The sequence below is a fragment of the Colobus angolensis genome, unplaced genomic scaffold (genome assembly GCF_000951035.1).
Source record: "Colobus angolensis palliatus isolate OR3802 unplaced genomic scaffold, Cang.pa_1.0 Scaffold76, whole genome shotgun sequence".
NCBI lineage: Eukaryota > Metazoa > Chordata > Mammalia > Primates > Cercopithecidae > Colobus > Colobus angolensis.
The window spans coordinates 5,460,026-5,473,463 of NW_012121376.1; the positions used below are offsets into that span (position 1 = coordinate 5,460,026).

At 50.0% G+C, this 13,438-nt stretch overlaps 1 protein-coding gene and 1 pseudogene across 1 annotated transcript in view; both read right to left on the reverse strand.

Annotated features, from left to right (window-relative positions):
- The window catches only part of LOC105501946, a 41,458-nt pseudogene extending 33,571 nt beyond the window's left edge, over positions 1-7,887 (reverse strand).
- CRISPLD2 (cysteine-rich secretory protein LCCL domain containing 2) overlaps positions 1-13,438 on the reverse strand; it is a 105,894-nt gene that overhangs the window by 18,948 nt on the left and 73,508 nt on the right. The window contains exon 14 of the mRNA XM_011928058.1: positions 7,768-7,901. Coding sequence (XP_011783448.1) covers positions 7,768-7,901 — 134 coding nt within the window. The remainder of the gene's footprint in view (positions 1-7,767; positions 7,902-13,438) is intronic.

Below are 13,438 nucleotides of genomic sequence, written 5' to 3' on the forward strand. Positions count from 1 at the left end.
GAGACTCCGTCTCAAAAAAAAAAAAAAAAAAAGAACTCTCCAGAAGCATGGGGCTCCCTCCTGGAGGCCAGCCAGGGACAGGCACGCAGGGCTGCATCCTCTTCAGTTGCCTTGAAAGTGACCCAAGGAGGAAGAGCTTGCCTTTTGGCATCATCCGACACACAGACGGGATTAAGGAGGGTGGACGGCCGGTTCCAGTGCCGTGGGCAGACAGGGAAGCTGCCCGTGGAGTCCCAAACCCAGCATTAACAGGATGGCAGAAGAGGAACCCCCTGAGTGCTTGGTCTTCTGGCTTTTAAAAAGTGTAATTTCTTTTTAATTATTAAGAAATATCATTTATATGTACATAACTGTCTCTATATGTATAAGTGTACATACATGACTGTGGACACCGATGCTCCCCGACTTACAGTGCGTAGCATCCTGATAAACCCATTGGAAGTCAGAAGTCCCCATCAGAAATGCACCGAATACACCTCGCCTCCGTCACAGCTCAGCCTCGCCTACCTTCCGTGTGCTCAGGACACCGACCTTAGCCCACAGCTGGGCAAAATCACCTAACACAGGCCTATTTTACAAGGAAGTTCGTATAAAGAATTTTCAATCAAAACGCAAAATTTGAAGTATGGTTTTTGCTGAATACATATGGCTCTCACACCATTATAAAGTTGAAAAGTCATAAGCTGAACGATCTTGAGTGTCTAGGACTGTCTGCGTATGTGTACGTGTCTGTGTGTGTATGTGTGTGCCTGTGTCTGTGTATGTTATCTGTGTGTGTGTCTCTCTCTATATATAATTTTTTTTTAAAGGATTCCAATCCTGGCTGGGCACGGTGGCTCACACCTGTAATCCCAGCACTTTGGGGGGCTGAGGTGGGCGGATCACTTGAGGTCAGGAATTCGAGACCAGCCTGGCCAACATGGTGAAACCCCATCTCTACTAAACATATATTAAAAAAAAAAAAAAAATTAGCCAGATGTGGTGGCAGGTGCCTGTAATTCCAGCTACTCGGGAGGCTGAGGCAGAAGAATCACTTGAAGCCAGGAGGCAGAGGTTGTGGTGAGCTGAGATCGCGCCACTGCACCACAGCCTCAGCGACACAGGGAGACTCCGTCAAAAAAAAAAAAAAAGATTCCAATCCTGTTCTCCCAGAGTCTCACCCCTCTACTGATCCCTCCGGAATATTTAAAAGTTAGACAGATACAGGTTTGGCGCTTATCTTGAGGACCTTGGGCTGGTTAACCCTTTTCTCTGAGCCTCAGTTGCCACATCTGTAAACTGGGTTCATCGAAGTGCCCACTCCTTAGGGACACTGTAAAAAGTCCATGAGCCTCTCCAGGAAGGTACCTGGGCCAGAGGCGAGCATCCAGCAGGTGCTCAGTAGCCGGGAGCTACAAATGCCATTGCCCCTGCTAGGCTTAAACCTCACCCTCCCTTCAAAGTGGGAATGTGGGGAGCTCAGGCCGGGTATGCACACGTGGTGAGGGAACTATCCTCACAAAGCCCACACCCTAGGGAACTGTCAAACTTCTTCATCTTATTTGATGAAATATATCATTATTCTTTGGGGGAAAAAGTTTCAGACTAGCACGTATAACACAATCTCTATTTTGATTTCTATGTGTGTTTTATGTGCACGGAGGGAAAACAGGTCAAGAAAAGGTATAAATCAGCAGTTAACTGTGGTTAGCAGGGAACCTGTTGGGGCTCTCACTTTTTGCTCTCTGGATGTATTATTTAAATAATAAGTATATATTTCTTCTATTGTAAAGATAGGATCAAGTTTATCTTGGCATTCAAGTTTCTCCCTGGCCCCTTGTTGGGAAGGGTCTGTGCCCAAGTTCAGTGGCCTGTCCAGGCTAAGGAAGTCAGGAGTGCTGCTTAAAAGCATGGATTCTGGTACAGGTGGCCTAGGTTTGGGTCCCAGCTCTGCCCCGGTAGGCTGGGTGACCTTGGGCAAGTTGCTTAACCTCTCTGTGCTTCCCTTTCTTTAATGATAAAATAGGGATAATGACATTTCCTACCTTGCAGGGCTGCTGGGGAATTAGATGTGCTAATGTGTGCAGAGCCAGTGGAAGTTCGGGATACAGGTGGAGGCAATGGGAACCCGCCTGTCTGCTATCAGCAGCTCCTCTGCAGAGCAGAGAGAACCTCATGTCCCAGCCTTGGTACAGCCTGGCTTGGGGGAGAGGGCAGTGCTCCTTAGATCTGGAAATGATAGCTCAGTAGTTTCTGTTTCTCAGGATTTCTGGACACATACTGAGATCTTCAGTCACCCGACCCTTGAGATTCTCAGTGCTGAGTTGTCTAATAAAGTAGCCACCAGTCGTGGGTGCTCACTGAGACCCAAAACAGGCTTGTCCGAATGGAGATGTGCATAAGTGTGAAATACACACCAGATCTCCAAGATCTTGTATCCAAAACAGAATGTAAATTTCTTATTTCTAATAATAATTTTCTATTGATTACATATTGAAATAATATGGATATATTGGGATAAGTAAAATGCATCCTAAAATTTCCCTTCCATTACTTCTTCCCTTGGCTTCTAGAAACTTTAGAATTCCATGCATGCTCACATCATATCTCTACCGCACTTGCTACAGCAGACCACACCCCTCTGAGGACAGGGATTTTTTCTCTTCTGTTCCCGGCTGTGTCCCCTGTCCCTAGCCCAGGGGCTGCCCGTAGGTGTTAGGTGAATGAATTTGCAATTCAGATGGATGTTCACCCATGTATACCTTTGTACAAAGGTGAAATTTCAAAACATCAAGTGAGCAAGAATGCTCACCATCATTGTTGATATATTTCCCAATCTCTTGCAAAACCTGTATTAAAAATGGTTCTGGGCCGGGCGCGGTGGCTCAAGCCTGTAATCCCAGCACTTTGGGAGGCCGAGACGGGCGGATCACGAGGTCAGGAGATCGAGACCATCCTGGTGAACACGGTGAAACCCCGTCTCTACTAAAAAAAAAAAAAACTAGCCGGGCGAGGTGGCAGGCGCCTGTAGTCCCAGCTACTCCGGAGGCTGAGGCAGGAGAATGGCGTGAACCCGGGAGGTGGAGCTTGCAGTGAGCTGAGATCCGGCCACTGCACTCCAGCCTGGGCGACAGAACGAGACTCTGACTCAAAAAAAAAAAAAAAAAAAAAAAAGTGGTTCTGGTCTAAGCAAAAATTCTGAACTGACATCCATCCAGATGTCCGGCATTTCCCCAAGAATATTCAGACACTTTCATCCCAGTATTGAAAGCTCTTCCTGATGTCTTTTCTCTCCTTTGCTACCCTGGCAGGCGGGGGTGAGAGAACAGGTGCTAGTCTCTTACGTTGCCTCATTTCTGCGTGGCTGCCTTTCGAAACGTCCAGGAAGTCCTCTTCTAGAAGAGGATCATTGCTCAACCAAAACCACTGTGAAGCAGAACTGACTTTGGCCCCACGTGCTGAGAATTCCGTCTGGGGGTTTTGGTGGTTTGTGTGATTGAAGGATTCCCTACATTTAAAATACAGTTTGCTGTGAACTGGTCACAGTATATACAACATCTGCATCTCTGTTGGGACTGCCTGTGACCCCTCTTGGGCTCGGCAGCCATCAGGGACAGAGCCACCCTCTGGCTCCAGGCTGGGTTTCCACAGCCCCTATTGGGAACAGGCTCCTGGGAAATTTCCCAGTCCTGTGCTTTGTGCAGAGACGGTGGCTGAGGTCCCATCTAAATAAGGAAAGGACAGGGCATGGCCATGCCCCGGTGTCTCTGCAGGGTTCTCTTTAGAGCCATGTCACCAAGCAGTCCGCTCTGGACAGTAAGACTGGCCCTCTTGATGCCTCCCTCAACCATCCCTCCACAACAGTGACCTCCTGGGCCCTGCCGCTGGCATTATCATTTCTGCACTGTGTCTTCTCACTAGATGGCAAATGCCATGATGGCAGAGGTCCACTGTTGTGCTCCCTGTGGGATCCTGGGTGCCTGGGACATTATCTGCACTCACTAAGTGTATGATACCTGCATGGAGTGAGCATTGGAAGGAAGGAAGCCAGGATGAAAGAATGAATTCCTGGAAGATCCCTGACTCCTTATCCTGAGAGATGAGTCATGTAGGCCATTTCTTAGGATTGAGCCACCTGACCCTACGAGAAAAGAACCATGGCATCTTTTGAGGTTGCAGCAACAGGTGCCCCTGGGTTTTACGTCATGCTTCCTCTGAGCCACTAGCCGAGGGTTTTGCACACACTCTCCCACATAATTCTCATGGTGACCCATTAGATAGAGGAGCCGCCAAGGCTTGGGGAGACGGCCTGCCCGAGGTGACCCCACCGGGGAGTGGGTGAGCAGCGTCCTCAGCGCAGTGGGTGCCATGTACTGTCCTGGCCACCAGCCTGGCGGGGGGCTCCAGTGCTCACTCCCCTTCTGAGATACGAGTTCTGTGGACTTGATCACCTGTGCCCTGGGTCCCAGCACAGGTGTGCGATGAATACTCAGTAAACGAATGACTCTTTTTCTTGTTGTTGTTGTTTTTTCAGATGGAGTCTTGCTCTGTCACTCAGGCTGGAGTGCAGTGGTGTGATCTCAGCTCACTGCAACCTCCAACTCCTGGTTTCAAGCAATTCTCCTGCTTCAGCCTCTCGAGTAGCTGGGATTACAGGCGTGCACTACCACGCCTGGCTAATTTTTGTATTTTTAGTAAAGATGGGGTTTCATAATATTGGTCAGGCTGGTCTTGAACTCCTGAACTTAGATGATCCGCCTGTCTTGCTCTCCCAAAGCGCTGGGATTACAGGTGTGAGCCACCACTCCTCAATGAATGACTCTTAGTAGCAAAATAATATCAGAATCATGGGTATAAAATCTTGAAGATGTGGTGTGTGTTTCACACTTAGGCACATCTCCAAATGGGCTCAGGATAAGCCCGTTTCAGGTCTCAGTGAGCACCCACCACTGGTGGCTACTGTACTGGACAACTCAGGGCTGAGAATCTCAAGGGTTGGACGACTGAAAATCCCTCTGTGTGTCCAGAAACCCTAAGAAACAGAAACTATGGAGCTATTATTTCCACCTCGAACAGGCTCTGCACTCTCCCCCAAGCCAGGCTGGAGCAAGGGTGGGGCTTGAGTGCTGACTGACTCATTTCAGGTTTGCCAGGTTCGGGTCACTCTTAGCACAACGGCTGTCACACTCGCAACGCCCCGGAGGGCCTGCTCAGACACAGGCTGCTGGGCCCCTCACAGAGATTCCGATTCAGCGGGGCTGCGTGGGGCCGGAGGATGTGCTTTTCCAACAAGCTCTGGCTTGATACGGACAGCGTCAGCCTGGGGACCCCACCTGGAGACCTCCTGCCCTGCCACCACCCCAGGAGGCAGGTAATATTATTCCCCCCTTTATAAGTGAGGAAACTGAGGCACAGAAAAGCTGAAACCAAGCATTATCACAGATGCCAGTCCACAGGACGAAGGAGCAGAGAGTCCGAGAAGGAAGAGAAGCAATGTCTTAACTCTGGAAATGCTGCAGAAAATCACTAAAATCTTTCTAGAGTGCAGAAGGCACCAGTGACATCTGTGCTTGGGAGGGCTGCCTGGAAGATAACTACAAAGACAGCGACAGTGGCGATCTGGGTGGGTGTCACAGGAAGAGAGAAAGACTGGCAGCCCCTCAAACCCTGGGTGATAGCGGCGGGGGTGGGGAAGCTGCTTTGGGGGCCTTCTCTCCGTCCCTGCCCTCCCCAGGCGCCTACCAATGGGGCCCCACAATGAGGCCCCTGTCCCCAGCCCACAGGGCACTGCCGTGATGTTCTCATGAATCAGCCCGACAGGGAACAAATCCCAGCTGGCTGCACTGCTCAGGGAGACTGTTTTCTCTTAAAGAGGGTACAAAGAGCTCAGTAAATTGATGCCCTGGGATTTCTTTCCAGCCCGGCCAGGAAATTCCTCCTAATCAGCTACTTCATTTCCCTCCCATTAAATCAGTGGAATTTCCCTTCATTAAGCTTTTCCCAAACAAAGGCCGCACGTGCTGAAGGAGAAAACGTGGAAGCTGTCTACTCGGGCTCTTCGGGGCTGCCGATGGCAGAGTCACCGGGCAGGGGTCCCGGGAAGAATGGGCACGATCTGGGTACAAGTGACGCTGCGGCGTCTTCACAGGGTGAGCCCGCTGCTCAAAGTGTCCAGGAGGCTGGCGGTGGAAGCAGGGGCTGTGTTCCAGGAGGCAGGGAGGCTTAAGCGTCCAAGGTCCCAGGGCACGTTACAGTCTTGATTTTATTCCTTCTCTAAAGAGCGGCCCTCAAATATGAAATCTTCAACACTGCCCTGTTATGAGCTCGCTGTGGTCCCTCAAAATCCACGTTAAAGTCCTAAAAGTCCTAACGCTCAAGTGCACCTCAGAATGTCACTCTATTTGGAGATCTTTAAAGAGATAATCACAGAGGCCCAGTGCGGTGGCTCATGCCTGTAATCCCAGCACTTTGGGAGGCCAAGCCAGGCGCATCACCTGAGGTCAGGAGTTTGAGACCAGCCTGGCCAACATGGCGAAACCCCATCTCTAGTAAAAATACAAAAATTAGTAGGGGGTGGTGGCGCATGCCTGTAATCCCAGTTACTCGGGAGGCTGAGTGCCTTTTCTGAAGGACACTCGGGAAAGGCCCCACTTGGGAATTTTACTTCTAGGGACTTCTTTTTTTTTTTTTTTTTCTTTTTTTTGAGACAGACTTTTGCTCTTGTTGCCCAGGCTGGAGTGCAGTGGCACAATCCTGGCTCACTACAGCCTCCACCTCCCGGGTTCAAGCAATTCTCCTGCCTCACCTGACCTCAGGTGATCCACCCACCTCTGCCTCCCACAGTGCTGGGATTACAGGCTTGAGTCGGCACACCGGCCCACTTCTAGGGATTTAAGGAAACAATCACAGTGTGTGCAGAGATTCCCGGAGAAGGCTACTTACTAGGGGAGGATCTGCCCCCCGGGATGGAAAGGACTTACACCAGCTCTGAAGAGAAGCACGCTACAGTCATTCTCAGTCACTACCAATGACTTATGGTTGTAGATTTCCATAAAGGTACGGTCTCGAGTGGGAATACGGAGTAATCAACATAACCCTCATTTGCAGAGTGCTTCTTACTGCCGGCACTAGGTAGGCACCATCTCCGTTCACCTCCCAACAGCCCTGTGGGGCAGGGTCTATTATTATCCCTATTTCACAGATGAGAAAACTGAGGCTCAAGGAAATCAGGTGGCTTGCTCGGGGCCACAAAGCTGGTAAGAAACGGGGCCCAAGTCTGTAGGACTCCAGGCTCCCTGATCTTATTTAACTCTATATAACTATATTACGATGTAGCTTTATATGACTAGTATGTAACTATCATTTGATCCCATTTTTTGTGGGAAAAAAAAAATGCACACACACACAAAGAAAAACAACCGGAAGGACGCACGCCAAGAAATCTAACAGTAATTCTCCCCGCTGATGTCTTACGGATGATTGTTTATCTTCGGGCTTATCTGATGTTCCTACAGATTCTAAATTTTCTATAAAAACGTTCATTGATAATAGGAAAAAAAGTTCTCTTTTAATCCCAAATGTGATAGTAGGGAAAAGCATTCCCTATTTTGAAAAACAGAAGAAAGAGAAAAGCAAAGAAGGCTCTTACCTGGGAGTCCTGGTAAGAATTCATGCAAGTCTACCGGAGTTTTATTTTAAAGGGTAATGGCTCTGGGCCTCTTCCCAGGCCCCCTGAGGGACCATTAGCAGCCGGGCTTGGGTGTCAAAGGTTGGAGAACACCGCCCTACCTTTCAGACTGAACTCCGTTCCTGAGTGAGCCCACGTAGGTCTTCTTTTTATCCACGGGCATCACGTCCACGTCACCCCCGCTCTCGTTGCTGATGACTCCTGCGTGCACAGCTGTCTTGCAGATGCTCGAGGTCTGGAAGCACAGGAGGGACTGTGGTCAGGGATGGGGGTTCCAGTTCACAGGTCAAGCCAGCTGGGGCTCAACCATTCACTGCTGGGTGCCCCGACTGGTGGGGTGTCGACCACATCAACCCCTAGGAAATAATCATCACTACCTTGATTCCTTGGTGGTCTCTCCAGAGAGACTGGACATTATGCATTCATTCATTCGCTCAACAAGTGTTTTCTAGGCACCTATTATATGCCAGGCACTGTATTAGGAACTGGGGGAATTCAGCAGGGAACAAGATAAAGACCTTGCCTTCATGGAGTCAAGTGAGCAAATAAATAAATACACAAATGAGGTAGCGTCGGTTATGAAGAAAACAAAACCAGCTAAATGCCTGGGTGGAGGGGGCCTACCTGAGAGTAGTTTCATCAGGGGGAACTGCTCAGGGAAGACTGAATGACAGAAAGGAAACCGTCACAGCCGTGGGAACGTCTCTGCACAGAGCATCCCAGGCATAGGGAAAGGCTCGTGCAAACGCCCTGAGGTGGATGTGAACTCATCACGTCCAAGAAATAGACAGACGGACAGGGTGGCTGGAATACAGTGAGTCAGGCGGAACGTGGCAGGAGGTGTGGGCAGGGGCCATTCACGCTGTGTAGACTGGACACAGGGTGGGTTCTGGATTATTCTAGGTATAAGGGAGCAGCTGGGTACCATGCAGAGGCAGGATGTGCTGTTTTCTGACATCATCAAGGAGTTCAATTTCTGGGTGATAAAACCTTCCAGGCTCAAGGGGTCCTCCCACCTCAGCCTCGCAAGTGGCTGGGACTACAGTTGTGTACCACAGCACCTGGCTAACTTTTACAAATTATTTGTAGGGACAAGGTCTCGCTGTGTTGCTCACGTTGGTCCTGAACTCCTGGGTTCAAGCAGTCCTCCTGCCTCGGCCTCTCAAAGTGCTGGGATGACAGGCATGAGCCACTGCACCCGGCCCCATTGCTGGTTTTGAAGAGGGAATAAGAGGCCACGAGCCAAGGAATGCAGGTGACCTCTAGAAGCCGGAAAAGGCAAGAAAACGGATTCTTCTTTGAAGCCTCTAGAAGGAACCAGCCTTGTTGCCACCTTGATTTTAGCCTGGTGACACCCACATTGGACTTCTGGCCTCCAGAACTGTAAAGATAATAAACCTGGGTTTCTCTAAGCCATCATGTCTGTGGTGATTTATTCTAACAGTAATAGGAACTGAATAGCTTCTAACCACTGTCCACAGAAGTGTCCCCCACTGTGGGTAGATCTAGTGATCTGATTTATGAAGTCCCTTAAGTTTGATGACTTCAAATTTATCTATCTATCTATCATCTATTTTTTGAGATGGAGTTTCGCTCTTATTGCCCAGGCTGGAGTGCAATGGTGCAATCTCAGCTTACTGCAGCCTCTGCCTCTGCCTCCTGGGTTCAAGTGATTCTTCTGCCTCAGTCTCTTAAGTAGCTGGGATTACAGGCATGCACCACCATGCCCGGCTATTGTGTTTTTAGTAGAGACAGGGTTTCTCCATGTTGGTCAGGCTGGTCTCGAACTCCTGACCTCAGGTGATCCACCCGCCTTGGCCTCCCAAAGTAATGGGATTACAGGCGTGAGCCTCCGCGCCTGGCCTGACTTCCAATTTATAGGAAACAGAATCTCCAGGAGAATGGCACCATGGATGTCTGGACAACAGGCTCACCCAGGCTCATGGACTTGTCTGATCAGTCCCCCGCAGCAATTTGCTAATTTAAGGAAAGATGAAAAGCCGGACCCGTTGTCTATAGAGCAGGAAGACAGACTCCAGTCTTGCCTCCATTCACAACTGAGTGATGTCACGGCCGTGGCTGTCAGGGGACCGAGCCCCCAGGCACTATGTGGGTCAAGGGTGGGGAGGTGAACGGTGCAGGCTCCCGTGTTCTGTCCTCCCCACGTGTGTAGTGTGCAGACAGAAGCCACCACCAGCAGGTTTGAGCCTGAAAGCTTAACATCCGGCAATGGGTCACTCAGCCGGAGGGCAGGGCTAGGCTCTGTCACCTCTAAAACCCTCCCCTCTGCACAGTACCCGAGCCCCAGGGGTCATCGGGGAGAAGATGAAGTCCCAGCCACTGGTTCACCAAGCTGGCACCTCCTTCAAGAAAAGAGCAAGACATGGTGGAGAAGATGAAGCTGGGATGATTTCATTTATAGGAGGTATCCAAAGAAGTCAAATTCATGGAGACAGAAAGTACAGGGGCTGACGGAGGGGAAGTAGGAAATTGCAGTTCAGTGGGTACAGAGTTTCAGATTTGCAAGACGAAACAGTTCCGGAGGTCTAACCCATTACAACGTGAATATGCTTAACGCAACTAAGCTGTGCACTTAAAAATGGTTAAGCGGGTAAGTTTTATGTTACGTATTTTTTTTTGTGGGGAGGCAGGGTCTCACTTTGTCACCCAGGCTGGAGTGCAGTGATAGCATCTGGGCTCAGCAGAGCTTTGACCTCCCGGGCTCAAGGGATCCTCCCACCTCAGCTTCCCACGTAGCTGGGACTGCAGGCACGCACCACCACGCCTGACTAATTTTTCCATTTTCTTTAGAGATGGGGTTTCACCATGTTGCTCAGGCTGGTCTCAAACTCCTGGCCTCAAACAATCCTCCCACCTTGGCCTCTCAAAATGCCAGGATTACAGGTGTGAGCCATTGCCCGGCTTATGTTGTATATATTTTTTAACTACAACAGAGAAGGGAGTGGGCAGCTAAACCCAAGCTTGGGGAGCCTTTGCAGAAATAATCAGTGACCCCTCGAGAGAGAGAGGCCAGACCACCACCGTCCCCGGCACAGTCTCGTAGCTCCTTTGTCCCCTGTCCTTACCACTGTCCTTGGTCCATCCGGGGGCCCCGGAAGCACTGCTAACGCCAAAGAGAGCCTGTGTCTCAGGATCCACTGTAAAAGGACAGTTTGTCTGGAAAATGCACCCTGAGCTGCCCTTTGAATGTGACAAACAACACAATCTAGCAGGTTCCAGGCATGAGGGAATGAACAGAGATGGATTCTTTGAAAATACCAGTTTGGCTGGGTGCGGTGGCTCACACCTGTAATCCCAGGACTTTGGGAGGCCGAGGCAGGCAGATCACCTGAGGTCAGGAGTTCAAGACCAGCCTGGCCAACATGGCAAAACCCTGTCTCTTTTAAAAATACAAAAATTAGCCAGGCATGGATCAAGACGAGCCTGGACAACATAGCGAGACCTGGTCTCTACAAAAAATTTTAAAAGTTAGTCAGGCGTCATGGCACATGCCTGTAGTTCCAGCTACATGGGTGACTGAGGTGGGAGGAACGCTTGAGCCCGGGAGGTTGAGGCTGCAGTGGGCTGCGATGGCACCACTGCACTCCAGCCTGTGCAACAGAGCTCGAGACCCCATTTCAAAAAAATTAAAAAAATCAGGGGATCCAACATTCCCACATTAACAGTCATAGGCCTATTCAGAAAAATAAAAAACAAAAGAGAAAAGTGGAGCCAACACACACATTCATATCAAAGCCCTGAAAAGTGGATTTCCTGCTTTCCAGGATTCGTTCACTGAGTAACTGAAGGCCACTTTCTAAAAACCCTGTGCTAACATGTCTTCATCTTCTTCAATAAATAAACTAAGCGGATGAGGGCGGGGTTCCTTAGCCCAAAGCAGGGTCCTGGGTATCTGGGAGGCCCTGGAGTTGCAGGCAGAAGGCTGTGAACTGGCAGGGGCTGGTGCTAGCACAGGGCACGGGAAACCCCTCAGCCCTCAGCAAACCGGGGTGGCCAGCCTCCTTGCCTGAACCGAGACACATTTTCCCCCTTCAGAGGAAAGATCCACAACTTTTTAATTCTCAGAGAGCTCTGTTCCCGGCAAAGGACTAAGGAGCAATAACTATGCATCCAACTCAAAGAGAAGCGAGGAGACTTGAAGATGAAGTGACCATTTTAGAATTCTTCTCAAAAGGGGCAAGTTTGGTAAGTGAACACAATCAGGCTCATTGTTCTTTACAGCAGGCGGAGGCCTCGGTGCCTGGATAAGTTCTCATACTTGTGCAGGTTTCAGAATCCACCCCCGCCCCTACCCGAGGGCTGGAGCAGATTTCTAGGCCCCGCTCTCAGCATTCAGGATCAGTGGTCGAGTGGAGCCAGAGAATTTGCATTTCCAACAACAACAACAAGATGAAATAAGGCCTCCAGGCTGTCTGTCTCTCTGAGCATCGCTCCCACTGCCAACTGCTGCAGCACCAGGAGCGAGGCCCGGGCTGTTTCCCAATGGAACGCCAGGAGGGACCCATCCCTTCCGTGTCGCAAGCTCAACCTCTAAAAGCCCTGGCGGGGGAGGGGCACCCTCCTGGCTGAGACCGGCCAAGAGGTTCTGGTAGGCGGCCCCAGAGGCAGTGCTTTGACTCGGTCCCTGGAGGATTTCTGGACACAAAAGTGACACAAAGTTTTCTGTGATAACATCAAGCTGCAGGGCATCGGTATGCAAAGCTCACACCCATGGCGGGATCTTTCTCACGCCACAGGCCCTGTTATCAATAGGCACATCTCCCACGCAAACACCTTTCCTTTCTCCCTTCCTTCCTCCCGCACCTCTCCTCTCAGCAGGCTTCGGTAAACGGGACAAGGCGTCCAATTCCTTTTCTCAGGGCCTGTTGCAACAGGAATACCTGAGCGTTTATTAACAATTGATATCCATGAGGTTGGTAACCAATCCTGCATCCAGCGCTCGCTGGCTGTGTGACCTGGGATGACCTGTGTGAACCCCAGAGCCCCTCCTTTCTCCATATACAGCAGATCAGGTCGCATCGTCATGCGTCTTTGTTCTAAGCATTTCACGTGCGTTGACACAGTGTTCCCAACAACTCTACTAGGTAGGTGTTACCATTATCGTTCCCTTTCAACAGACAGGCAGACTGAGGGGCGGGGGCTTGCACCTTGCCCCAGATCACTCAGCTGATAAAGATCAGAGGCGGGACTCTGGCGTGGGGTGATGACAGTGAGGAAGAAGAGGGCTCCTGTGAAGATTAAAGAAGGGCTGAGCACGGTGGCTCACACCTGTAAGCCCAGCACTTTGGGAGGCAGAGGCAGACAGATCACTTGAGGTCAGGAGTTCGAGACCAGCCTGGCCAACACGGAGAAACCCCGTCTCTACTAAAAATACAAAGATTAGCTTGGTGTGGTGGCGCACGCCTGTAATCCCAGCTACTTGGGAGGCTGGGGCAGGGGAATTGCTTGAACTCGGGAGGCGGAGGTTGCAGTGAGCCAAGGTCACGCCACTGCACTCTAGCCTGGGTGACAGACAGTGAGACTCTGTCTCAAAAAAAAAAAAAAAGAAAAAGATTAGCCTGGGCAATAAAGGGTAACCTCATCTCAAAAAAAAAAAAAATATATATATATATATATATACACACACATATATACACACACACACATACAACTTGATGTTTCTTGGCTATCTTATTGACGTAGTCCACAAAAAGTTTGCCTCTTTCTATTAGTCTGTACTGTTTTGGAAGAAAAAAATGTTTTTTATAAATC